Below are 27,653 nucleotides of genomic sequence, written 5' to 3'. Positions count from 1 at the left end.
CTTACAGTACTGTGTTGTTGTTTCCAGGGACAAGGCAACACCAAATCTCTTGATGCGATGTTTGTCCTGCAAACTGTGTGTCAGACAGATAAAGTGTGATTAATGACCGCAGACCATGTACGAAAGCAATCTACCCCGGAGCCGCTGTTGTGTTGACTTGCCATCAGGACATGAAACGAAGTTAGGAACCATCATTTACTTTAATTATCAACCGTCGTGAACCCTCATTGTCAAACCTTGAACTCAAACCTTCCTCAGATGAACCCCTTTAGAACAACGCCCCAGTATGGATGGAAGTCAGGCAAAAGTGATTTTTAATGCCCACAAACAGTCAAGTGACAAATCCATCACAGATACAGTCTCTTTGTCAAGGGTGGTCAAATAGGTTAATGCAGCACCGCTGAAGCCTGAACCAGATGATTCATTTCAATTCAATCAGTTTGATTAGATCTGCTACAAATGGGATGAATATTCTCACACCCTTTCCTAAACTGCATGAACATATTGATGTTGCTTCTGTGTGGAACTAACTCTGATATCTCTGTTGTGATGTTCTCTTCACTGGTGAAACTGTGCTAGCACATTGGAGTCAATAAAGTATGATGTCAAAGTCCAAGTTTGCTGTTGTTTTCGTTGCTTAATAAGATGAATCCAAGTGTGGCCACAATGATCCTCCACACACCAGAGTTGACTGCAGATCCAGAGATCGCAGGTTCAAATCCCCCCTGGTCGTCACTTTGTTAGAAGCATCTGCTGATTGTATGACATCACACCCAGTGACACACAGGAGCAATAATCACAGACACTGGACTAGGCTTTATTACTTTTAATCAATTCAGCTAGCTACAAAATGTCCACCACTTCACAAACTGACAGAATACAGAGGGAGTTTTAATATTACATGCGTTGAGGACATCAATCTCACAGTTTAACCTATGTGTCATTCAGGTATTTAGTCCTACAATTCTAACTACTCAACATTTCGGCGATTTGGTGTGCATAGCTCTAAAGTACAGAAGCAACAAAAAACCTTTTGTAATGTAATTTTTTGTTTCAGAGTATAATTATTATCATGATTAGTATTATTTTACCGATAATAAACAACATGTAGGGAGAGTAAACTAACAGGAATACAGTCTTCTTATAAAAGTAAGGTTTCTCAGAAATGTGTCTTTTGCTTTACATTGCAAACGTTTATTTTTTTCAGAGCATCCAAATCCTATGTTACAACACAACCAATCCCAACCTCTCATCACATCTTCAATATCTCTACTGAACTGCATATTCGTTTAGAAAACAGGTCATTTTTTGCGAAACAGCCACGCCCTCGTTTTTCATTTGAATCTCCTTGCTTTTAGAACATTTTTGCATTATTTTACAACGATGGTCACAGTCTGTGAATATAGATAGACAGAAATAGTGGTTCTATTGCAAACTTGCAGGAATATGGAACGGTCAACTGTGTCCTAATACTATGCATGCTTTTTGTCGATTTTGCTGCTGCCATGATACATATTTTTTTATAACTTTTTTCAGACAGGATTTATTTATAAGACTCTAAAATCTACCATTTGTCATGCAGAACGCACAATTCACATCACTTGGAATGCAATGTCTATTACAGCTACGGAGTGTTAAGTTGCACGTTGTCTAAACAGAAACTCATTATGATTGCGGTGAGGAAAAATGAACTGAAGACATTGATTGTTAAGTGCTTTTTGAGAAATATATCATCATAGTTGTTTATCTTTAGTTCTTTTAATTCCTCTTCTTCATTCGTCATGACAACATCAAAATAAGGATCATGACAGTAGCCTAATGGTATGACACAGTTTTACTAAGACAATACTGAAATACTGAAAAGGAAAAACAGCTTGTTTAGCATTCCCATCACACTAATCATCCAGCAGTGTACTTTTATTATATATATATATGATATATATTTTATATATGATATATATATTTATTGATAAAGATAAAAACTTCACAAGTGAGCTATAACCATCGAGTCAGCACTATATACAACCTTTGGAAAGAATGATATACAGAGTATAAGAAATAATCTTACCAGGACAATCATTGAAAAAGCAGACGGACGACACACAGAACAACATTTACAATGGAGTAGGTGATATGTGCATGTGTGCAAACCTAGAAGATAAATACCATATGATAAAAGCATGTTTGCGCCTGTCGACTGACTGGGCAGCAAGCTGTCGCAGTGTGGGAGACAGGAGCTTAGCCACTGCCCAGCATCTTTGTGGCGCGCTGGTTGGCTTCATCGATCCTGGTCTTGTTGGAATCAGCCTGGTTGGAGAGAGGACAGCAGAGAGTGAACGGTTGACAAAAAGCGTTGACATCCAAACAACAATAACAAAAGATGATAGTCAAGTGACAGATAAAATGTAACTTTTGATTATTGTCTTGGTTTTGGTATTGGTTGAATATATCACTGATACTAGGTTTTGAGCCAGATTATTCTGATTCTGATTGTATTACATACTCCGATATCCTGATTCCAGATTCTGATTATAATGCTATTTCATTAATTCTGACCCTGTTTCTGGTTCCGATTCAAAGTCCCCCCAGTACCTTATCCATGATCCTGTCGATCTGGCGATTCTGGGTGTCAATCTCGTTGCCCATGTCCAGGGCCATGTGGCGCAGATTGCCAATGATACCGCCCACCTGCTCCAGGTTCTCATCCATCTCATTTTCCCTGGCATCGTCTGTTACCCTGCACGCCCACACACACACACACACACACACAGCTATAAGTCATTCACATGAACACACATTTCATTTTCATGTGCAAACACACACACACACACACACACTCCACATTGACTTGGTAATCTAGGTCCCGAGGGTGCTCCTCTCTTCATCTCCACTGGGCATCATCCATATTCCTCCTTTGATGTCCCTCAGTGGACCTAGCCCTGTTGGTCTGGCCGCTGGCCCGAAGCAGCTCTTGTTGACCTCCTGAAGACAGCCTTTCTCCTGCTCTGCCCTCCACAGGCACACACCTGGGCATCGATTGCACAGTCACACACAAACACACACACACACTCTCCCCCTCACCTGCGGATGAAACCTCCGCTGATGGCCATCTGTTCACGCTCGTCGACCACACGGGCGGGCTGGCTGGCCACCACACCGTCCTGGTTGTTCCCCCAGGCCTTACTGCCCCCACTCTTCATCCTGGTGGACCGGCGAGGGAGGGAGGGAGGGAGGGAGGGGAGGGAGGGAGGGAGGAGGGTCAGTTTCTCTCTGACTGTTCCTCCTGTTCTCAACTAGGAACTGGAATCATCATCATCATTCGTTGTTCGTACATCAATCGTTATTACGATCTAGACAGTATTACTGCAGCATGCATCTGGCACATAGAAATATGATTAACAGTCAAGACTAGACTAACCAAGCAAAGCAGAGCAGGCTGGGGTCAGTTTCATTCTCTTGTTAATATCATCATGTCTGTCACATGTTATATCTCCTAGGAATATAACATAGCTTTACTCAGGCAGGCTTCGTGTTGTGAGGCACATACCTTTCTCAGCATGGAAATAGCTATTCTCCGACACGCATGCAATTGTGGATACAACACTTGGGATGACTCATGTTGTTCCTGCCCCCCCTCCACCCCCCCTCCATCCTCTTCCCCCCACACCACCCCCTCCCCCTTATGACGGTGTCCCCCCAGTGGGACTGTGACAGAGAACATGTAACACAGGCTCTGGCAGACAGACAACACAGGGAAACAGGACTGTCACATCGTTGGGGACGAGTGCGAAGAACTGCAAAAGAAAACAAAACAAAATGGAGGGAGTCACAGAGCACCGTGCACTTTGTTAGGAGTGTCAGATGTCTCGATCAGGTCAGAGTTTAAACGCTGGAGAACAAGAGAGTCAGTTGGAATTAAGGCAGGTGTAGTGAGGCTGAGGTAGGGGGACAGGTCATATGATGGGGGGGAGGGTGAACTTTGGTTGGTCTAACAAGGGTGGGGGGGGGTGAACTTTGGTTGGTCTAACAAGGGTGGGGGGGGTGAACTTTGGTTGGTCTAACAAGGGTGGGGGGGGGGGGGTGAACTATGGTTGGTCTAACAAGGGTGGGGGGGGGTGAACTTTGGTTGGTCCAACAAGGGTGGGGGGTGGTGAACTATGGTTGGTCTAACAAGGGTGGGGGGGGGGTGAACTAAACTAACCAGTTTAATTGTCGCCTGACAATGTGGCATCATCCATTTTCACAGTCAGCATCTAATTTGGCCCAGAGTCGTGGGGTAAGTGTGTGTCTGCCTGGATGCCTGACGCTACTGACTGGGAAAATAAACGCATCACATATACGTCTGCGATAGCGGTGGGAGCCGGAAGCAGAACCCCCCTTACCCTCCACGGGGAAAAAGGAGAATGGATCGATCTCAAGTTAAAACATTTCTAAATATTGTTTCTTTCTTTCTCCCCCTCCTCTTATCGTATGTATTTCTGCTCCAAAGCGTTTGGAAGCATTTTGGTAACCTTGTAGTCTGGGGACGATATTTCTTGTTTCATCAGACAGAAGCCTCCCCCACCCTGGGTTATTTATAGACATGGACTGAGGCTTCGCTTGGCTCTCTGTCATCAGTGACACACAGCATCTAACCTGGCAAACACACTCCTCTCCTCTCACGCTTTCAAGCCCCTTTTCTCTCTCTCTAGTCTCTCCCCCTCCCTCCCTCCCTCTCTCCGTCCCTCCCTCCTCTCCCACTTCTTCTAGATTTGGTTTGGCATCTCAACCCATTATCTTATCAGTTCGATTCAAACAAATAAAGTAAACCTGTTACTGTATATTGTTAGTATTATTATTATTATAGTTCCGTTGCTGTATATTGTTACTGTTTTTATTACTAGTTGGAGACAACGGGGGACTGGCTGTTTTCATCCTTATTCGTATAAGTATAACCTACTTTAGAGTTCTTTCCCCTGGAACAGATTTCATGTTCCAACTGAGGGGGGCTGTCGTTGTTTTGGTGTGTGGGGCTGCATCAAATACCCTTTTTGCTCTGTTAAATTGCTGCACTAGTCCACACTTGACCGGTGGGGATCTCATTCTATTTTGACTGTAACTGTTAGCTGCTCCTGGCATTCTCTAATCCCTGCTCTCCTCTCTGTCCCCCCCCCACACATTCCCTGTGGTGTGGGGGGTTTGAGCTGTCAGGACCTGCTTGGTCGTCGGTTTGCCAACGCTGAACCAGGTCGTCACCCGGAATCCAGTCTCCATGACGGCCAACAGCGAGTTTCCCGGTCCCATCCAACGTCTATAAAGCCGAACAATGGATTTTGGTGTTTCAAAACCCATTGACACTGTATGACTATGTTTAGCTTGTGTTCTGCTCCTCTCTCTTACCAACCGTCTCTGGAGGAGGGGATCCCTCTCTGAATTGCTCCTCCCAAGGTTTCTTCCATTTTTTCTCCCGGTGGGAGTTTTTCTGGGAGTTTTTCCTTGTCTTCCTTGAGGGTTTAGGTTGGTTGAGGGGCAGTTCTATGGGCGCATGTGAAGCCCTCTGTGACATGCTTGCGTGTAAAAAGGGCTATACAAATACATTTGATTTGATTTGATTTGATTCGATTCGCTCCCTATATGTTTCAGTAATCTGATTTCTAAGAATAGCACCGACCCTGTATGTTGGGATTATGCAAGATAGAAACTCATCCTATTCCATTCCTCAGACTCCTGCAGGGAGTGGGGTCGATCCATGGTTGATCACACATGCCAGTGCGGGTGTGAAGACAGCCAGCCTCCAGAAGGCTGAGGAGAGGCCAGGCAGCCTCCAGAGGGCTGAGGAGAGGCCAGGCAGCCTCCAGAGGGCTGAGGAGAGGCCAGGCAGCCTCCAGAGGGCTGAGGGAGGCAGCCTCTAGAGGGCTGAGGAGAGGCCAGGCAGCCTCCAGAGGGCTGAGGAGAGGCCAGGCAGCCTCCAGAGGGCTGAGGAGAGGCCAGGCAGCCTCCAGAGGGCTGGGGAGAGGCCAGGCAGCCTCCAGAGGGCTGAGGAGAGGCCAGGCAGCCTCCAGAGGGCTGAGGGAGGCTAGGCAGCCTCTAGAGGGCTGAGGAGAGGCCAGGCAGCCTCCAGAGGACTGAGGAGAGGCCAAGCAGCCTCCAGAGGGCTGAGGGAGGCTAGGCAGCCTCCAGAGGGGTGAGGAGAGGCCAGGCAGCCTCTAGAGGGCTGAGGAGAGGCCAGGCAGCCTCCAGAGGGGTGAGGAGAGGCTAGGCAGCCTCCAGAGGGCTGCGGGAGGCTAGGCAGCCTCCAGAGGGCTGAGGAGAGGCTAGGCAGCCTCCAGAGGGGTGAGGAGAGGCCAGGCAGCCTCCAGAGGGCTGAGGGAGGCCAGGCAGCCTCCAGAGGGCTGAGGAGAGGCCAGGCAGCCTCCAGAGGGCTGAGGGAGGCCAGGCAGCCTCCAGAGGGCTGGGGAGAGGCCAGGCAGCCAGGGTGTGTGGGCAGAGCTGCTCTTTCAGGCATAGCCGGAGGCTCAGATTGGCCAGTCTGTAGATTTGGTCTTTAGTAAACTTTGTGACAGGTTGTCATGACACCTCAACTGATCTATATAATCTGGGTATTGGTAGACTCCTTGACGTGTGTCGAGGGTGGGGGAGGGGTGTTAGAGAAGTGATCTGAGCACTAGCACTGCAGAGGTTTTTTTCTATTTATCATACATCTCATACTATTTGTATGTCAAAACTGACATGTACTTTTAAATCTATTTCCTTCTTTTTGATTCTCTTTTCATTGTTTATATTAGATCCATTGTTCTGTCAGTGGTTTCTGCCGTGTGTTTGTGTTGAACCTGGCTCGGATGTACCCTGGGATATATTTATAAAACACAACAGGAGCTCATCATTCACTTGTATCATTATATTACAAACATAATTTCATGTGTTGCATTATCAGCATGAGTGGCAGCATCAACATGCATGGCATTCAATAAACATGCTCTCAAGTCATTCCAGTCAGTGGCATTCGTTACTGAGTTAATTAATGGGGGTGCGTTCAGAGTTGCAAAAGGGGGGCAGTGTTAATGTGCCTGCTACCCTACAGTACTGTACATTCTGCAGTGCAGACATGTCTGTTACTGTACGCATGGGAGTTCAAGTTTGACCATGGTTAGTGTTATGGTGGTATCATGGCAGTATCATGCATATGAGGAGAAGTGTCAAACAGTCCAGCTCGTTAGTCCTGGTCTAGAGAAGCTAGCTTACTGAGGAGCTGCACTCCACGGGTGTGGACTCCCATGGTTAGGGTGCGTGGAGAGGTTCTTATGGTGCTTGGAGAGGTTTGCTTATTGAGGGTGTGTGTGGTGAAGTGGGTTAGAATAGACTGCTTTAAGAGGAGGATGGCTAAGTTCCCGGTGATGAAGTACTGGTAGGGTGCAGGAAAGTTTGGTTTGTGGATCGGAAGAGTGTTTTCATTGTTTATATGTTGTTGAAGAAGCGTGACCAGTGTGAAGATGTGATTGGCTTGTTTTAGAAGAATTAGTTGAAACATGTTTCAGTATGTTACTGGCAATGTTAAAATTTGAATCATTCACGATTCTGTCCCTTAGAGATGATTGTGACAATGGGCCAGTATTGGGATGAAGCTAAGGATTGTGGGATAGCCTGGATGCCCCTCCTACAGGGACCTGAGGCTGTAGTTATCCTGTGTGTATTAGTGTGTGTATAAACAGTATATATGTATATACAGTTTATGTGTGTGCTTGTATGTGCATGTATGTGGATGCTTTGAGTGTGAATTTATTCATATCTGTGTGTATATGTGTGTTGCCGCATGTAAGAGAGAGAGAGAGAGAGTGTGTGTGTGTGTGTAAGAAAGTGTGTGAGAGAGTTGGTGTGAGAGTATGTTTCAGGACTAATTGGGTTGTCGTCAAAAGTCAAGATTAAAGGGGCGGATTAAATCTTGCTAGAGTTGGAGCAGAGCGGACTATTGGCCCTTGGCCACTATGATGTCACTTCTACCTCTTTTTTGATTGGCAGGCAGGCAGGCAGGCAAGCAGCACCTACTTGTTACATGGACAGGAGCAAAGACCACAGAATTTTCCTAGATCGTTCAAATTCTTTTCTGCATCCTTCATGTCCTTATTGATCTGGTCCATTCCTTCCTCGATACGCTCCAGTTGCTCTGATTAAACACAAGTTATTTATCCCCCACAGAACGAAGCACGAGGAGAAAAAGATAGAGGAGAGGAAAGAGAGGACAAAGAAGAGAAGACAACAGCTTCAGACACTCACTGTGACGAAAGATTAAAAAAAAAAGAAAAAGAAAAAAAAAGTTAAAAAAAAGAAAAAGATAACTGGACGCCACCACATATGCAAGAGTCTCTGGGCACGTGTTCAGTACCTACTTGTTACACGGACATATGAAAAGCCCACAGCATTTCCCTAAATCTTTTAAATTTTTCTCGGCCTCCTTCATGTCTTGGTTGATATGGTTCATGCCATCTTCAACACGATCGAGTTGTTCTGGTCAGGACAAAGGGATGACAGCAGTGGAATGAACTTTATTGACTATTTGACAGAAATATGAGTCATGAGCTGCAGCAGCTGTGTGTGAACTTAAATGAGTTTCTATTGAGTGCATGCATCGCTCTGCTACACTGGGACAGTAATGCACCCTGGATCTTTACGCCAGAGAATCCTACAGGAGCTAGATTCATGTGAGACTGTGATGAACTTGTTCTCAATGTAATTCTCGATATGCTTGCGTTGGCAATCACAGATACCAAACTGATTTAAGATAACACGATAATGTGTTTTGGTATTGTGCCGTGTGTGACAGAGCTATTCTGTCCTGAAGGGTTCCATCTTACTATTTCAGTCGGAAGGTGTTCCATGTACCATGGGCATTGCGTCCAAGGAAACTAAGGAATCTTATGTTGCCACCTTAAGGTAGGAGTTCTCTGCATGTTCTACTGGATGAACCCAGCAGTGGTTACAGGTTTTATTGACACCAAGCACTAACTTTCACCTTAAGTGATTTCAACAACTAAATCGGTCTCCAGACAGAAACATTAGGTCCTAAAGTTTGACCATGGGCATGTGAACTGTAGTGGAGCTGATAGGGCCTGACCTACAGGATAGGCAGCGGATGGTCAATGTGACTCGTGAATCGAGGCATGGATATGGGGGGCGTAGGTGGAGGGTGGGTCCTGTTGTGGTCAGTGTCTGAGAAGGAAGGAGGAGGAGAAGGGGCATGCCATAGGATGGTGGTTGAAAGGGGGCAACCAAACCAATGATATAGTTAACTATAAGGCGTTTCAGGGTGTGTGTGTGTGTGTGTGTGGTGAGGGTGGACAGAGAGGAACCTTGTGTGGGGTAGAAGTTAACTCAATTAGGGACAGTTCCCGAGCAGACTGAGTGTGTGAAGGTGAGGGAGGAGGTAGTGTGTGGTGGGTCAGGCATGGGGCAGTCAGGAACTAAGCTCACTGACATCTTCCAAGTTTGTACAATCCCTGGATAGTGCTCAGATCACCGTGACAACAGAGAGGCGGAGCAGGGAGACCGTACGGGCTCGCAGCTTTCCTCATAACTAATGCAACCTGCAGTACTGGCTCAGAATCATCCCTGTGTGGGATGAGGGCGCAGAGGGATGAGAAGGCAAAGAGAGAGAAATAGAGAGAATGTCATTAATAAACTCAGCCAGAGAGCTCATACCTGGGTGGGTGATTGGCACGGTCTACTAGCCAATTAGAGAGCTCGAGTTGGCTAAGGTCTTGGGGCCATGATAAATATGTATTCCTCGATCTCTTCAACTGACACTAATAAATGATTAATAAACCGGGGAAAATAAAATCATATTCAATTTCTACACACATAAATGTGTGTATTCTAAGATAAATGTATGCTGTGAATGTTAGCTATACTAATAACAGTGTAAAATAAAGGGTTAGTTTGTCAGATCTACTATACAGTACATTCCTTATGTACTGCATTGAACATGCATGTATAACTGCATGTATACAGTACAGGTATTCGCTGTGACATTACCTAGGGATTGTACAAAAATGCCTTCAGTTAGTGTAGACAGCAGAATCATTCATGCGGAGTCATAGAAAAGTGAGTGAGTTTTGTCATTACCAGCTAAATCGATCGTTTGTTTGCACTGTTTAGCAACGCTGAGACAGAACCTGCGTTCACCTCCATATCGGTGACATGTCAGCCCCTTCTAAAGCCTGTAGGCTGACCTGGGATCAGTCTACGCTGGACAATGATATTGTGAGTCCCAACTGTAAATAGACAGCCAGAACATATGTAGAATCTAGTTATGTGATTCTGAATAAATGCTGGCAATCCGTCAATCCTCTTTACATATTATGAATATTCGGTGACGACGAGCCAACAACTTGCTCAGATTTCCTAGAATAGAGTTCAGCAGGTCAAGTTTCTGTGGTCAGACAGATGGGATCAAGCCCAAACTGATCCAGGATCAGACTATGAGTCATTTTTGTACCGTTCCTGTTGTCTGTGGGGACAATCCAATGAAGTTGATGCGAATTATTGAGAGAATTTTGTCACAGAAATGAATTTGTCTAAAACTTTGAGGATGGTTACTTCAGTGTCTTTCTATGACCTTGCAGAAGCCAGGAGGGATATTTGCACTTCATAGTTTCAAGGTTTTCTTGTATTTTGGCACATGAAGCTGTCAGCGAACTAAAAATGAAAAGGTGTTGGCGAACCAAAGAAAAGTAAGTATGCAAACCAAGGATAGAAGTTAGCAAACCCAGGAAAGAAATAAGCGAAAGGAAAGAAGAAGATTAAAATCGTTGTTAGTTGAAAGAAAGATCAAATTAGATAACCATCCTCATGTTTGTCCTGAATTAAACAAATGAAATAAAAAATAGTAACAAAGGAGGAACTATCATTTGAGTTTTTTTGGGGGGGGAAATATTAGTGTGAAAATGCATCTTTATACAAGCAACAGTTTTTTTTACAGCATGATCATTTTTCAATCTTTCACTTTAATAGGGCCGTTGATCAAAACGTGGAAATAAACACAGCCAAGTGTCAAATCACCACAGTGTAAGCAAATTCATGATTTGTTATGAAAAGGTATTTGCAGTGCATGCATTAAGAGTTACACTTTCTAAACTTATATCCAGAGGTGGCGTGTGGATCAGGTACATCTCCGTATCTCTTCTAGAAGATTCCCAGACTTACCTCCTTGCTCGTCCAGCATGACCAGAGTCCTGATGCCAGCATCTTTACTCTACTCCCCCAGAACAGCCAGGCAAATAGGGAAGGAGCGAAGGAAGATAGGAGGAACAGAGGACAAGAAAGAAAGGAAGGTGAGTCCAGAAAAGAGAAATAAGCCGGGAGTTTAGTGATTAGAGGACAAGATGAAAACGTAATATTAGTTGGATAAAGTAACCGCACCAGGAGACTCGTCACGCTTAGATAATGTTTTGAATCATTTGATTGTGTAACAGAGGTGGTTCAGAGCCACTCTCTGCCTGAGGCTTGTGAGGTCACATGTTGCCCTCAGACAACCAATGGTAGACCATTTAATGCTTGATATGAAGTAAACAGGAAGTGAACCCTGCTGGGTCCATCTGACATCCTGTGGCATGATCTGTGTGGGGTTGGCTTTGCTGCTGTAATCTCCTTTTCATGTTGAGGATAATGAAGGAGCAAATGACCTGGCCACCACCTAGTGAAACGTGAGTTAGTATTGATTGAGGGTCACAGGTCAGAGCCATTAGACTCCTGGTGTGAAACACAATAAATTACTTCCTGAGGGATTATTTATTAAACAGGCCGACTAGAATTGAATAGTTTGCATTAAAATTAAGCTTCCCATCAGATCTGAATGTATAAAATATTACATTTAGTGTGTCAATTTTTCATCTAAATCCTACACTTCGAAAATAATTGTTCCAGGCGAGACTAAAAAAGGACTTGGCTACTTTGCAATTCCTCCATACCAACAGTAGATTAATCTAGCACAGGAGACCTCTGGGTCTGCCTTAAATTGCCAACGTAGAACTTATTACTCATTGATCATTTGGTACAGATATCGACCGTGGGGAGAACGCATCTTGGCATAGTCCCCCTTTAAATCCTGAGCCGTTCTTTTTGAGCAAGCATAAAAAATACAGCTCCGTATGGCAGAGACTTGGCACCTGGCGAGGAGATGGCATAAACAAGACACACACACACACACAGGCTGGCACAGCACACAGACACACACGCATCGCCCCCAAAGCAGATCTACAAAGGGGTGCATCGACGTCCGGGGGGGTGAGGGGAGGAATAAGGAGGCGCCGCAGTGTATAAATTATGTTGTAATTGAGCCTCCTCTTCCAGGAGAAATCCCAAAGCAGCTCTCAATGTCTCCCAGGGGGGGATTGCCTTCCTCAGCTTAACCAGCCTGGAAGCATTACAGTGCTGCCAGCCCTACTTCGCTTCGGTTTCTGTACAGCAAACATACTGGCACCTGCATTCTGCCATTTGGCATGCAGGTTGTATAAACCTTTTTCCCAAAATGTGTTGAGAATTCGGTACTATGCTTTAGTGATAGGGTTAGGGTTAGTATAAAATGATCACTGTTATGATATTAAACACCCCCGGTTAACCTCCTATGAGTCTCCCTGAACAATTACAATACATATTCATCTGACTGAACGCCCTAGTCTGACTAATATCTGTCTGTCTTTCTTCTTCGCTCTGTCTGTCTTTCTCTCTTCTCTCTCGAAAACTCTTCTCTCCCTCTCTTATTTTCTCTTTCTCCTTGCTCTCTTTGTCTCTCCCTCTCCTCCCATTCACCACCCTTTCTCTTTCTATCTCCCCCTTTCCCCCTCTCATTTTCTCCTTCCATCTTTGCAAATGTTTGTCTGTTTTTCACGTCGAATGGTGTCATTGTCCCTCCCATCATCTCTCCACCTCTTCACCCCTCCCTACCGCCCTGCAGTGGTTCCAGGAAGGAGCTGTGTGATGAGATCTGTTGACTGATGATCAATATGACCTTGAGATGTGTAGCGGGCGGCTGAAGTCCTCCCAACTGGGCCCTCCCCCTCCAGCTGTCTTTACACTTTCACTTTCTCCTCCGACTTCTCTCTCTGCCTTCTGCTTCTTTCTTACAGTTTCCTTCTGTTCATCACCTGTCTTTCTCTCTCCTATCCATCTCCTTTGTCTGTTTATCCTTTCTTTTCCTACCCTCTCCTTCTCTTTTCTACCCCCTCCCTCCCTCCCCACCTCTCACTCTGTCATCAACAGCTTTGTCAGGACACTTTGTCCAAGTTGGCTGAGTCACGCCTTAGCTGATCTAAATTCCTGTTTACTTGAATTTCTTTCGGGTTTAATAAAGTGAATTGAATAGAACTGGATGAGCTGGTATGGCCAAGCGGGTGTCAGCGTGTGCTCTGGTACGTGAGAACAAAAACCTTGTGTTCCACTGATGTCATCATCTGTTCTCAGCCCACAACTGGGACCGGCTTCCACATGACCTTGGCTCGGACACACACATGCAGAACAGGAAGTGTGAACACAGGAAGTCTTTCTCTCACCTCTTCGACCAGCTGTAGCATACGACGAGTGCTCTCCAGTGACTGTGGACAAAGAGGAGGGCAGAGGTTAGCGTTGGGAATCATCACCAGGGCATCAGACTGTCAGAGATGAATGAAAGTGAACGTGTGTAGAGATCGTTTTGTGTTGTGTTTTGTTTGATTGGATGAGTGACACAGTGAGATTGTTAATCAACTGCTCCTGTCTTTTCTAAACATGACTCCACTTGGGTTGTTCCACTTGGGTGTCTGTAATGGCGGTGAGATATACGGTATCACTGTTATGTAAGCTTTGTATCACGATACTAGCTTGTCAGTTAAAAGAAACAGGATATGAAAAAAATGACAGTATGTACTGTATTTTAATATTCAAATTCAAAGATGTAACTTGTAAAACAAATGCATCTATTTTCAGGGTTATATGATGGTCTTCTATCGATTTCCATCCCGTTCAGTCGTTTGAAGCGGCTGCTTCTATTCATGGCCACTGTGGCGATGTGGCTGCATGTTCCCGTTTCCTCCGTAAATAGCCTGTGTTAGCGTGTGGCTATGGCAGGGGGGGGGGGCTGTGGGGGAGATGTAGAGCCCAGCCCTGGCAGAGAGGAGGGAGGGATGAGAGAGTGTCTCATCCCTCACGCATGGACGCAGAGCCCCGCCCCTGGGGAGGGGGAGGGGAGAGGAAGGGAGGGAGGAGGAAGGGATGGGGAGAGGGAGGTATGGGAGGAAGAGGAGGGAGGAATGGATGGGGGGAGGAAGGGGGAGTAGGGGGACGGCAAAATGCCACAGAGCCTCGGTCTGAGTAGCCCAAACCACAGTGACTCTGCTGTAGCTGTGGCCTCTCATCCATCCTCCCCTCATCCATCCTCCTCTCATCCACCCTCCTCTCATCCACCCTCCTCTCATCCATCCTCCTTTCATCCTCCCCCTTTCCTCTGCTCCTCCATCCTCTCCTCCCTCATCAGGCTACCCGACCATCATTCCTTTCCTCGATGGTGTCTTGGGACAGGCTGTCTTCACAGTACTGTCAAATGCTCGACCCTCAGGAGGTCTGTCTAAGATAACATGTACTGTCTGTAATTGTGCCTGTGTGTTCCAGTGCTGTGGGAGCAGTCTGTGATGGTAGCTGCCATTTTGTGTCGAGCGTTTGCATGTGTGTTTAATATTCTGCTCAGCTGTGTGAGAATGAGTCATGAGAGCAGCAGGGAGACAGGCCGGGCTGCTGCAGGCCTGCCCGTCACACACGGACACACAATCACCCTCACATACAAGCATCCACACAGACATGCACGCACACACACACAATCACCCTCACATACAAGCATCCACACAGACATGCATGCACACACACACAAGAAAGCACACGTGTGCATGCGCACATACGAGCATGCACACACACACACAAGCATGCACACACCGACATGCACGCACACACACTTGCATAAACACATCGACGAACACATTTACTGTGCATGCACTCACTCATGTCTGTGAACACGAACACAGACACACACACACACACGTATTGAACATGAACACACACACTCACAGCCCCCATATACATACTAAATGCTGTAGCGTTACATAAGCTCAGAGGCAGGAGGACTACCCCTCCACCTGACACACACACACACAATTGTACACGCATTCCGCGCACCACACACCCACGCATACGTACCACACTCACACCTACACACACACACATTCCACAAACATACACAAACACACGCACGCACAGAGCCACCACAGCTTGCTTCAGGCCAGAGCCAACAGCATGATCCACGCCTCCTGAGCCAGCCTGCCAGGATGACTGAGAAATGGTCAGTGTTGCTGTCTCATCTATGATCACATGATCTCAGAGGGGGTTGTGTACCCAAATGAGTTAGGACAGTGAGCTCTGGTATGAGCTGAAGGTGTGGAGGAGATCCAACAGAATGACACCTGCCATAAGTGCGTGTTTGTGTGTGTGCATGCATGTGTGTGTATGGGTGTGTGTGAATGTGTGAGTGTGCATGTGTGTGTGTGTGTGGACGCTGTCTCACCTCGTCAGCCATCTGATCGGCCTGCTGCTGCATGTCCGACAGCTCATTACGCATGTCCGACTCTTCTGCCATGGCTGCGTGTGAGGTGGAGCTGTTCTCCAACAGGGAAGAGAAGATCCTAGTGGGAATCTGGGGAAGACTGGGTGACGCCGGAAGAGAAAAAAAACAACCCTTAGGATGAACTCAAAATAAAGAAAAACACCCTGAAGTTGGTGTTTAACACAGGTTGGTTGTGTGCCTGATGCTGGAACAAAGGTTAAATCAAATGTGACGAAAATTAAGCCTTGAGGTCTAGATTCAATCTAATGACAACTCCCAACTGCCCAAACGGCAGACATGCTGGTGCAATGCAGTAGGTCTAACATTGACACAAGCCACAGAGGAAGTTCCTTTATTTGTAGATGAACAATAACCATGTTGGTCCTGTGTGTGTGTGGTGTGTGTGTGTTTCCAGAAGCCATGTTGGTCCTGTAGGAGGAAGGGGAGGGGGGGGTGGGAGGGAGGGAGGGGAGGGAGGGGAGGGTGTTTGTGTGTCCTTTGCAGTGACTGCAACTCAGGGGTGAGTCTCTCTCTCCCCCGTTCTTGTCCTCAGAGGACCAGGAGAATGGGGGATTAGGGGCATTTGTTTCGTCTGAAAGAGGGGAAAGCAGCCAATCCAATTGATGTTAGCAAGGGATGCCAGTTTTGGACAGGGAGAGCTGACAGGATTTGATGGATTAACACAGACAGACATAAACAGCCTTCAAGTCTGCACCATAGATTGACATGGTCAGCCAGTTAGTCCCTGTGGCAGTTATCTTTCCTCCATCCAACATACAAAGATTCAAAGTCATCTTGGTCTTGTAAAATATACAAACAGAACCCATATCTTAAATACGGTTCCGTGTTTCAGTTGCTTGGTGAGGGTCGATTCCCGGCCGTGCCAATTTACGTTGTGTCCCTGGGCAAGGCATTTCACCCTACTTACCTCGGGGAGAATGTCCCTGTACTTACTGTAAGTCGCTCTGGATAAGAGTGTCTGCTAAATGACTAAATGTAAATGCTTGGTGTGCAAGGCATGGAGTGGAGATGCAGAACTCCCATATCCTGTGAGCCACTGTTGTTAAAAGGCAAAGGAATTTGACACGTGTGTGTGTGTGTGTATGTGTGTGAGGAGATCATGTCGTTGATATTCTGCCCTGGAGGTCCTACTGTACACAGCTCCTCCGGAGCGTGTCCTGGGAGCCTCATCTGTTCGGCCCAGCCGGTCAGCACGCTGAGCAGGGGCAAACATCTCCCTGCCATCTCTACATCACACACATCCACCTCCAGAGGGACAGCTCACTATCGAGCATGTCACACACCAAGCACGTTTCCTCACATTTACATCAGTCCATTAGGGGAAAGAACACTCTTGTCCTACACTCCAAGGTTTGTTTGTCAGTATATATTTGGGGTGAACTTTCCCTTTAATGCGCACTTGTTATTCAACACATGTCCCATGGGTGCCACAAAAACCTGACAATGGGATCATTTATTTATCCAAAACAACTCTATGACTCCTGCTGGAAGCCCCTTGTTTCACAGTAGCCTGATGTTGGCTCAGCTAGCTAAATGCTCTCCTCCGTTCTGTCCCTGGCTTCAGCTTCTGTCCACGGCCTCCAGACCCAGCCTCAGCCTCCTCATCCAGCCTCGGCCTCCAGACCCAGCCTCAGCCTCCTCATCCAGCCTCAGCCTCCAGACCCTGCCTCAGCCTCCTAACCCAGCCTCAGCCTCCTAACCCAGCCTCAGCCTCCTAACCCAGCCTCAGCCTCCTCATCCAGCTTCGGCCTCCAGACCCAGCTTCAGCCTCTTCATCCAGCCTCGGCCTCCAGACCCAGCCTCAGCCTCCTAACCCAGCCTCAGCCTCCTAACCCAGCCTCAGCCTCAAGACCCAGCCTCAGCCTCCTCATCCAGCCTCAGCCTCCAGACCCAGCCTCCAGACCCAGCCTCCAGACCCAGCCTCAGCCTCCAGACCCAGCCTCAGCCTCCTGACCCAGCCTCAGCCTCCAGACCCTGCCTCAGCCTCCTAACCCAGCCTCAGTCCAACTCCAGACCTCCCTTCCCCTCTCGCCTGGGTAATCACAAGTGTTCCGCCATGTTGGCTTATATAAATCTCTTCCAGGGTGGAGACCGCAGTGCAGCGGCTTTCAACGCTGAAATCAAATCAGATGCCCAAACAGGCTTCCGAATGTGTTATCACATAAAGGAAGACATTTTGTTACATAACTAGATTCAGCCAATTAGTTTTAACGTGCCATCCTGACCTTTTATTTTATACTCCAAACCCAGACAGGCAGGTCTGCAGGGGGAGCGTCTTAGGAGCCCTGAAGACAGCCTGTTCTAAAATAGCACTTACTGTGTTAAAAAGGTACATAATCGGGTCCTTAACGTCACGACAGAAGGGTCACACTTTAAATAAAATTGGAATTAATAAGATTGTGTTTGATTGAGTCATTAATCAACAGATTAAAATGTAATAGGATGTACCTTACAATTGAGGTTACTTAACTGGCATTTTAAGATGAGTTCGGACCCCATCTAACTCTACTTTGCAAAGGCGGTCATGTTAGTCAGCTTGACATCGTCTGTGGTTTAAATGAACACAGAACACCAATTGGATGCTGCACACAACGCCCCCCGGCCAAACCTGCGCCATTATCCACACTACGCACATGTGCAGAAGAGAACATTATGAAACATATAACAACAGCATGTCAGAAAACAGAACTGACTTTGTGTTAAAGATGGCTGTCTAGAAGACATTCATGAGCAGAGGTTATAATGACATGTGTTTGTTTCTAATGAAGAGGTTCCATGAAATCAAGGTTCTAATGTCTTCATTTAGCAGGCACCTTTATCCAAAGCGATCAACAGTATCGCTTCAGCATGTCAGATGATAGATACCAGAGGACTGTGAACATAGTCATATCTTTAATCTCCATCTTCTGTAAAGAGCTGCTGCGTGCTGTGTTGGTGTTCAGCAGGTCAGATACACTGACTGACTCGTTCAGCTAATTTACAGTGATTAACTCCTCTGTTCCTGTGACATCTGCCGGACAGCTGCCTCAGAATACATCTCTGCACCCCCCCCACCACCCCCCCCCCCCCCCCCCCCACACACACCCCCCCTCCTTCTCCCAACCCCGCCAATCCCCTGTTCAATAAAATACTTTTAATTCAGTTCAGCACACACATGCACACACACACACGTGTCACTCAGTGGTGTCGACGGCTTTGTCAATTCAGATGAGGCAAGGCTCTCTCATATTGACCTCACACTGATGGGAACCCAGCATGATCTCCATGGAGAACACACACACACTCTCACACAAACACACACACAAACACAAACACACACACACTCCATAGACCCTTTTACTGCTGCAAGGAATGTGCTTGTTAGCTGGCTTTGCTGAGTCAGGCACCATGTCTTAATTGAAGGCTCCTGGTTGTATTGTGTGTTTTATATGCAGCTTGCCTCTATATTTTTAGAAGGAGCGATTCTGTGTAAAACCCCACACTCGTAGCTTACAAGGAGAATTTATATGAACCGATTAGATATTAAATGGCAGTTTATGCCTACGTTAACCTTTAATGAACGCAACTTAAATCATAAACTCAAGATTCACCAACAGACATTCATTGGTATTACTTGTCCAGTGCATATGTACAGTAAAGTGTTTATCTGTTTGTAACATGCCATGACTGGAAAAGGGAACGTTTCGACTTGTGTGGACACTAAACTTTGGGTTGGTCATTCTTTTCCATTCCATTCTATTCTATTCTGGACTATCATATCCTGTTCCATTCTATCCTGTTCTATTCTATTTAATCATATCCTGTTCCATTCTATCCTGTTCTATTCTCCTCCCTCAGATCAGGTCAGCCCCATCTTCAGTCCCCCAGTGGAAGCTGTGGTGAATGTGTTCTCATTCCCTCATCCACTGCGCATGAAGACCCCCCATCTTTCATGCCTTGTCCAATCACAATCAACCAACCAGAGCTCTACCCACCCCCACTGGCAAACGGCTTTTTTAGCCCCCCCCCCCACCCCCCCCCCCCCCCTCCCTCCCTCCCTCCCTCCCTCCCTGTGCCCATGTCCTCGCTCCCTGGTGCGTCGCAAATCTCAAAGCCTGGAAGCCCCAAACCGACCGTACCTGTTTTCATCAAGCAACAAGGCCGCCAGCGTCGCAGCAAACATATTACCCTGCTGGCTGAAACCAGCGCAATTTCACAGAGACGCTTTCCATTTGTCACGTTACCCATGTGCGCTCGTGTTCCACGCTGACTGCATGACCGTGGTTCTCCAGCTCCAGTCGTTCATTCTGCACCAATCAGTCTCGTGGTTGGCAAAAGTACTGATGGGAGACTTGTGGTATTTACTTGGACTGGCGTTTTGTCGCACAGACTCACCAGCACAATGTTAGCAGTGAGAATAGAGCATTGTTGTGCTGGATATGCTGGATGGAGAATAGCTCTTTGTGTGGTTGCCGTGCGTAACCGAGGCTTTAGTAGCTCGTCGGTGTTGGCTGCCATTTTGTTGACCAGCTCAGTTACTGCAGCTTTCACTACATGCCTGCTAACTGTTCCTGCTCTCGTCCTTTGATTTTTTATTTTTTTACTCCTTGGTGAATATGCGGGCTGTTGAATATTTCATTTTGTGCTTTCAGCCCATGTGGTAAACTTCAGACTCGAGAATATAATTGGATGGAGATTAAAGATTTGATGTGTATCAGTCAGAAGAATTTCTCTCTCAAATCTTTACACATACTGTTAGTGTTATCTGACATCAAACCAAGGAGGGTATTTTTATGAATCATGACAATCTCTGTTTTCAAACCGTGACAATCTTTCAAAAAAGGTACATTGAAAGTCTGGTTATCATTACCTTTTCTAAGAACTGTTGGACGCGAAGAATTCTTATTCAACATAAACGAAAGGTGTCATTCTAACAGTGTATTTTGTTTCTGTCTCAGAGCTGGATATTCTGTCCTCCAGTCCTCTCTATAAAGACCACCCTGCATTATTGAAAGCAGAAATGAGATTGTATAGCTAATGTATCAACCTTATCGGTAGACATACTCTTCAGAAATGTCTAGAAATACATGGTCACAGGCATCAGCAGACAGCATGATTCAGCTCCAGTTCCCTAAAAAGATGTTACGTGACCGTGGCGAAAGGGCCATCTTTCTCTTCGTATGAACGACCTTCTCAAGCACATTTCCTGTCCTCTTTCCTTCCCTCACTCCCCCATGAAGGTGACAAACAGATGTGTCCTCCTTGTTCTCCTTACACAGTCTCTCTCTCCCTCCTCCCAACCCCAGACTCCTCATTAGGGACCCAGCAGGACTATGTGCATCATGCACGTTCGTCGTCCTCAACGTTCCTCAAACTGAAATGAGGACATGCAATGTAATCATGTTGTAACAGCTACTCTCTGGTCTAATGAGTGTGTTATCACTGCAGTGGTAGCTCCGCGTTGCTTAGGGACGACCTGTCTGACTGGCCTGGTGATTTAGGTTGGGACAACACCCATCAACCTGGATACACACACACACGCACACACACAAACAGACATCCCCCCCTCCCCACACATCCACACAGACACACTGTTCACTGCTTGTATTGCTGCTTATCACCATGTCCCATGTGAACAGACTCCTGACTGAAAGCTTTCACCTCTCCCTCTTCCTCTGCACAGAGAGCAGTGAGAGTCATCAGCCCAAGAATCCACCCCAGGGCCCAGTCAAGCCTTTGCATACAGGCCTGTAAACCTCCAGTAGGAACACTAACCGCTCCCCCTCTGTGGTCTCCTTGTGTCAGGGCAGCGCACCCCCACCCCCACCCTCACCCCCACCCCAACCCCTCAGGCTGATTTATGAACCGGGGGGAAGGGGGGGGGGGGAGGGCTATTAAAGCAGACATCCAGAGCCCCGAGGCCCTGCAGATATGACAAGCCCAACACGACAGGGAGGGGTGCACTGGGGGTGGGGGGGAGCCTGTTTAAGAGAGGGACTGACGTAGGATGAAGCGGGGGGAGAGAGGGGATATAGAGGAGGGGAGGAAAAAGGGGGGTGAGATAGGAAAGAGCTGGAAGATGAAGGGGAGGGAGAGGCGAGAGGAAGGAGGGAAGGAGGATGGGGGGGGGGGTTAGGTCAGCCGGTTCATGTTCCTAATATGATGGTTGACTGAATTGAATACGTGACCTTCCTGTTTATACGAGCCCCACATAATAAAAACCACGCATCACGATGCCTAGGAACTAAGGGATCAAGTAGCAGACGTGTGTTTTTCACATCTGCAGGTTTGATGGAATTCAGTCAGCAGCAATCTGAAGGCCTAACAACACACAGGTACATCACACTTTCCCGTTGTGTGGTAATTGGCTATTAAACCGTGAAGTTCCAATCAATACAGACACCTTTCGTTTTCCAATCGGTTCTCATTGTTTTTGCACCACATCTCTGCGCGCGATAAAGTTCTGTTTAGTTTCTTCCTGTGAGGTCATGTAGAACTGGACAGGGTTGATGATTACTGGTTAGAATAGAATGTGTTGCATTCTAGAATGGAGGTAAAAAGGTCCAGTTCTATGTAGACTTCCTGGGTCATGGTCTGTGTGGCTCTTAAGTGACAACATTAGAGCCTGTTAAATATTTGAGAACTGAGAAAGACAGAGGCATTAAAAAGCAATTACTGAGCCCTCGAGCCAAGAAATATACGCTCAGTCATCACAAATTCTAAAAGCTAATCCTTCTTCTCCGCCCCCACCCATATTAAACTCACTTTTTAGTATAAGCATTCCTAGCAATAACTAAACATGTAATATACGTAATTTAAATGCAGTACAGCTGCAAAATAATGTCCAGTTTGAAGGTAAAATAGAAAGTATAATCTATAACTTGAAAAGGTGATACTTTGTGAGTAAAATGGGCAGGAGACGACACTGATGTGTGATGTGTGATGACCCAGTCAAGGTAAATGTGCCTTGATGATCAGTGAAGTAATTGAAGCCTGTTACCGACAATTGGCTCTAATGTCTCCTCCACTCCGATGCAGTGTTGGCTGAATGTCATTACCACATTAAAGTGGGGCATAGCATGACCACACACATATGAGATCAAAACAAACCTCTCAAACAGGTCCAGTCGTTTTCTACCCGTGAATACACATGCACTTTGTGTGCTTGTTTGTGTGAGTGTTTATGGGTGAATGAGTATGTGAGTGAGTATGTGGTCCTGTGTGTGTATGTGCATGTACGTGTATACTTGCGTGTGCGCATGTGTGTCTGTGCTGCGATCAGTCAGTGATATACGTCGCACAATACAAATTTGCAGGGGTACCCTGATGCGGGGATCCTTCCTGGCTGCACTGCAGCATCATAAATGATCTTCCACACCCCGCGTCTGACCAACCAGAGCAAAGCAACACCTCACAACAGCCTTCAGCAGTCCACTGGCTTCTGAACGGAACCATATTGTATCAAATGTGACCCAGTGTAAACAGAGGTCCGAAATGTGACCAGGCGATTGTGAATAAAGCTCTTCCATGACTTGCAGACGCATTCAGGTTGACTAGAGCAGTATAACAGCTGACCGTATGCCTTATTTAAGAAGAGGATTGGAGGTCTGTGCCTCCAAAGGGCCAACTACAACTGGTGCGACTTCAGCATCGTAGAATCCCTCCAGGGTGTACACCTAAAGGGAAAATTATTCAACTGTGGTGTCAGACTTTCACCGTCGTGCTGTAGCATTCTGCGTCACACAAGAGTGTTACTACTTTAAAAAAATATATTTTATCCCTTGTATTATTGTTTTTATTGATTATATGTAAAGCACCTTGAGCTGCAATTTTTGTATGAAATGTGCTATATAAATAAAGTCTTATTATTGTTACTACAGTGGCCGCTCACGTCCGCAGGATGGGATTCACAACAGCCTGCAACCGCTACTGTCCAATTGGGGATACTATCAGCCATCTCTGCACTGGGGAAAGAGCCAAAGGGCTTTTCTTCCCCACAATTTCCAGCGGATTCCTGCAGTTTTGGTGCTGGTCCAACACTCAGCCAAGTGAGGCTGTTGGGCTGGAAAGTTCAGGGTTTTGATTTATTGGCCCCCCTTCACCCATTACCGTGTCACTGCAGAAGAGAACTTTCTTTCTGCTTCGTCATTGCAGTGCGTTTGTCGCTCTAAAGCCTTCAAAAAACAGGAATCTTGAAAAAGGGAACAGTTTAGGAGTCAGAGATGATGGACTTCTCCTCTACCAGTGTACCCAAAATTCTCTATCAGCTAATAAAGTATAAATATGATAAATACTTGGTTTGCAGTAGTTCTCACTACAGAGCATCATGTAGCCTGGAACTATAGTAACCTCATAGCGACACGATACTAAAAAATGCAAAATAATCCTAATCCATTTTTAGATCCAAATTAATTTGAGTTATATGGTATGAAATTTTGAAGAGTGAAATCTAATCAAAGATTCCCTCAGAAGTTAGTGGCTGAGCGCTGAGAGAGCTGAGCAGTGGCGTTCAGAGTCCAACTCAGCCGCAGACACAGCCCATTGTGGCAGCCATTTTAGTTCACTGTGTTTTTGTTTACATGCAGAGTATCTTTGAGAAAGTGATACCTCCCCTGTGGCGGTGACTGGGCACAAAACACTCTTCCTCCCTCCCCGTATTCTTACACTCCTGCACCCACAACATTCACTTTCCAACACCCCTTCCAGTGAAAGCTCAAAAACAATCTTGACTGTAAAACAAAAAACATGAAATCACTTTTAAATGTTTTCAAAATTATAGATTAGATATTATTGGGCATCTGAAACAGAGAGAAGATGGGCAGGGAGAGAGAGAGGGGCAGACAGCCAGGAAATGGCTCGGGCCAGTATCAAATGTCAGCCCCTGCTTTAAGGCTTTAGATCAAGAAGTATGCTACCCAGTGAGCCACAAGGGGCGACCCTCAAACGTATTTTTAAGCTGTTTGAGGGAACCAAAACAAAATACCTTCAGTGGGGTCTAAACCAATCCCACAACAACACATTCTCAGATTCCTCTGAGACTACAAACTTCACATACATTCCTCCCCATCTCTACATACTCAGCATAGACCCATTTACAGTGCTTTCCTGAGGCCACAACAAAGATTTTCTCAGATTTTCTCTGATCTCAACATCACGTTTCTCATCATAGGATATTTTCTAAGAGAGCCCCTTCATCCAGCGAATACAGCACACACAGATTAAAACACCTCAGCAGTCTGGAACAAGACCAATTCATTTTTATAGGCAAAACGAATTCATAGCAGATCTCTGTCTCAGAGATGAATATCATGTCTTATTAATAGACAATGTGGGTAGCTATTGGTAGAAAAAAGAAGTAGTTGAGCAATAACATAAAACTGTATTTCATTGTGTGGTGAATAGGCTATTTGTAATACTTTCAACATTTCTCAAACCAAGAAATGAATTGCGTCTCTATAAAACTTGTTTCAGAATTCTCAAGAGACTACTTGATCCGTTCTCTCATGGAACGTAAATGATAGGCTATTTAAGGCCAACAACATCCTCAGGGTTCTTCAATGAGAGGAAGAATAATTGCATGCAACAAAACGCTAAACTTAGGTAATGACACAAACATTTTTAAATTGATTTTCAGAATGGCAGAACACGATGACGTACACTGTAGCTTCCTGTCGGACACGAACGAGACAAGCCAGTGACAACAAAAAAAACAATCAAGGGCTGATGATAGGTCGCTATCATTAGTCACCACTTCCCTGCGGAACAATCACAACGTGTATGTGGGCTCCGCAATTTGACCGACCGATGGTCGGTATGGCTGAGAGACCTACCTAGAGGCTAGTGGCTAGTATAGGCTGCCAGAACACACGCTCTTCTCATTTGATCGCGAGGGCAAGGCCTTAAACAATATCTGAACGCTGTATTCCAAAGTTCTGCCATACTGATTTGTATAGGCTGATCTTGTAGTTTACGTTTTTTACGTAATTTATCTTTCTCACCTACTTCTCCCGCTCTCACTATCTCTGCATCTTCATCTCTGTCTCCGATACGCAGAGAGGGAGTTAAAACGTGCAAAGCTGAGTAAAGATGTGACAATCGTATAGCACCAGGACTGGTAGTTATACGTAGGCTAATTGTTTAAATGATCATCATCGAAGGTTTATCATCAATAGACGACAAATTCGTAATATATATTTATTTTCCTACGCCACAGTGATCACTACAAACGCACGTGACCTAAATAGCTGCCGCATCCTCCTCTGGTCAACAATCAAGCAGGCAACGATCCATTTGTGGAAGCTTGATCTTTAACGAACAAAGGCCTGGGAATAACAACGTTGGAGTTATGTACCATTGTCTACTTCACTGTGTAAAAGTCATTACTGGGATTGAGACGGTTTTGTATAAAAAAAACGGACAGACGCTGAACACAACCGTTTAACGTTGTGATGTATGGGATGTTGGAGGTGTCATAGTGCGGGTTTCACCAACCCACACCCCCGCTCATTCGCCTCCTGCCCCCGCCCATCGTCTACAAGCGGGGCGACACAGACAGTAATTACCGATGCTTCGTCACGTAAATGTGGTAGGAATGCATCCTATTTGACGCAACAAACTGCCTGCAAGCGCGGACGTGCACAACAGTGCCACATTTATGAAGTTGGACAGTACGGTCATCCCTCCGCTTGTTTACCACACTTTTCCTTCACCGTTTCACAAACTACGTACTATGGCGCAGTTTATTATAAACTGCAGCCTTTAAATTGTTTACGTTCAAGTTTGAATACAATTTAGAATTTGCTGCAATATGGGGAGAATATTGCCGATATCAGCCGAGCGGTTGTTTGAAGACCAGCCCTCCTAAACCAGCCAGCACCCCCCTCAGGAGAAATATACAGCCCTGCGCAAAAATCACAACATTCCTATAGCCTCTAATGCAGATTCGACTGAGATCGAAGCAATATCATCCATTTCGGAAGCATTTTCTAAGCGTCCACATGTGTTATCTTCCTATTAACGATAATGCAGTTGAGCGATGTCGTTGTCCAAGGTGCTGAAACGCAGAAAACGCCCACACCTTACGCATTAGCCCACTGCACCCTACATTTTCAACAATCGAAGGCGGGTAGATTTATTACGCGAAGGGGTCATGCGTTCCAAAGACGTTCCAGTTTTCCTTCTTACAGCCTAGACTACGAACACTACACATATCCAATATGGAGATAATACAATTAAATAACTGCCATAATCCTGTATAGTAGCTAATAATGACATAAATTGTCATATTTGTTGTCATTGGAATAAAAGCGCATACTTCGATGCTCTTAACAATCTCCGGTTAGTTTAGTAAAGCTTAGTGTAAGAACACAACTCATACAATTTAATCTGGATAGTGATAAAATGTGAAGAAATATGTTTCTCCTACCTGTGCCCGTTGTCGGTGGCTTGCAGTCAGTAACCGGGAGGAAATGTCGTATTTCAACAACTAACCGTTATCACCCCCGTTCAGTAGGACTGGTTTGCTGCAAAGGCTCTGCGTGTGGTTGATACCTCCTCAGTTCTTCTTCAATGAAAGCAGCAGCACTGCCCTCATCAAAGATGGCGGACGCTTTTGACGTCAGCAGCTTTTCATAGGTAGACCTATCCGTCAAATGGGGGCACTTCTGCAAGCTTGGTAATGGGCAGCATATGCAAACGGTAACATCTTGTAAAAAAAATACACACAAAAAAAACCATTATACACTGTTTTTGTAAACAAATAATGACATGTTATTATGACTTGCTGTATTTGATATGGGAGAAGTGTGCTTGAAAAGTTGTTGGTCAACGATGGGCACACGAGACACGATGCCGGTGAACATGAATGTTTACGTACATAAAGTCTCACTTATGGCTGACTAATTAGCAAAAGCAAGATTAATCATGTGTATATTTGCCCTTGATGTAGATTGTATTGATATTATGGTGCAATAATTGCACCAGAAAAGTATTTATTATATTATTTTGTAGAAATTACTGGGTAGCAATTACTTCCAATACAAGGCTATTGAAATCCCCT

The 27,653-nt window shown here is 45.8% G+C and overlaps 1 protein-coding gene across 1 annotated transcript; it reads right to left on the bottom strand.

Moving 5' to 3' along the window:
- Positions 1-811: 811 nt before the first annotated feature.
- snap25a (synaptosome associated protein 25a) lies at positions 812-27,174 on the bottom strand. Its single transcript, XM_047022327.1, has 8 exons — positions 27,021-27,174; positions 15,557-15,695; positions 13,521-13,562; positions 11,176-11,224; positions 8,023-8,140; positions 3,082-3,201; positions 2,593-2,737; positions 812-2,307 (listed from the first exon to the last, which is right to left on the bottom strand). Exons 2-8 carry the CDS (start codon positions 15,626-15,628, stop codon positions 2,239-2,241), a joined length of 615 nt encoding a protein of 204 aa, XP_046878283.1. The 5' UTR covers positions 15,629-15,695; positions 27,021-27,174; the 3' UTR covers positions 812-2,238.
- Between the last annotated feature and the right edge of the window lie 479 nt (positions 27,175-27,653).

Source organism: Hypomesus transpacificus, chromosome 6 (genome assembly GCF_021917145.1).
Source record: "Hypomesus transpacificus isolate Combined female chromosome 6, fHypTra1, whole genome shotgun sequence".
Lineage (NCBI taxonomy): Eukaryota > Metazoa > Chordata > Actinopteri > Osmeriformes > Osmeridae > Hypomesus > Hypomesus transpacificus.
The sequence above is the reverse complement of the archived record's forward strand: the minus strand, read 5'-3'. Positions and strand labels throughout refer to the sequence as shown.

Coding starts and splice junctions, on each gene's coding strand:
- snap25a (XM_047022327.1), bottom strand. CDS start 15,628: ATGGCAGAAGAGTCGGACATGCGTAATGAGCTGTCGGACATGCAGCAG. Junction 8,141..11,175: donor CATGCTGGACGAGCAAGGAG/GTAAGTCTGGGA, acceptor GTGTTTAATCAG/AGCAACTGGAGCGTATCGAG. Junction 2,738..3,081: donor AGCGGAGGTTTCATCCGCAG/GTGAGGGGGAGA, acceptor GTGGGCGTGCAG/GGTAACAGACGATGCCAGGG.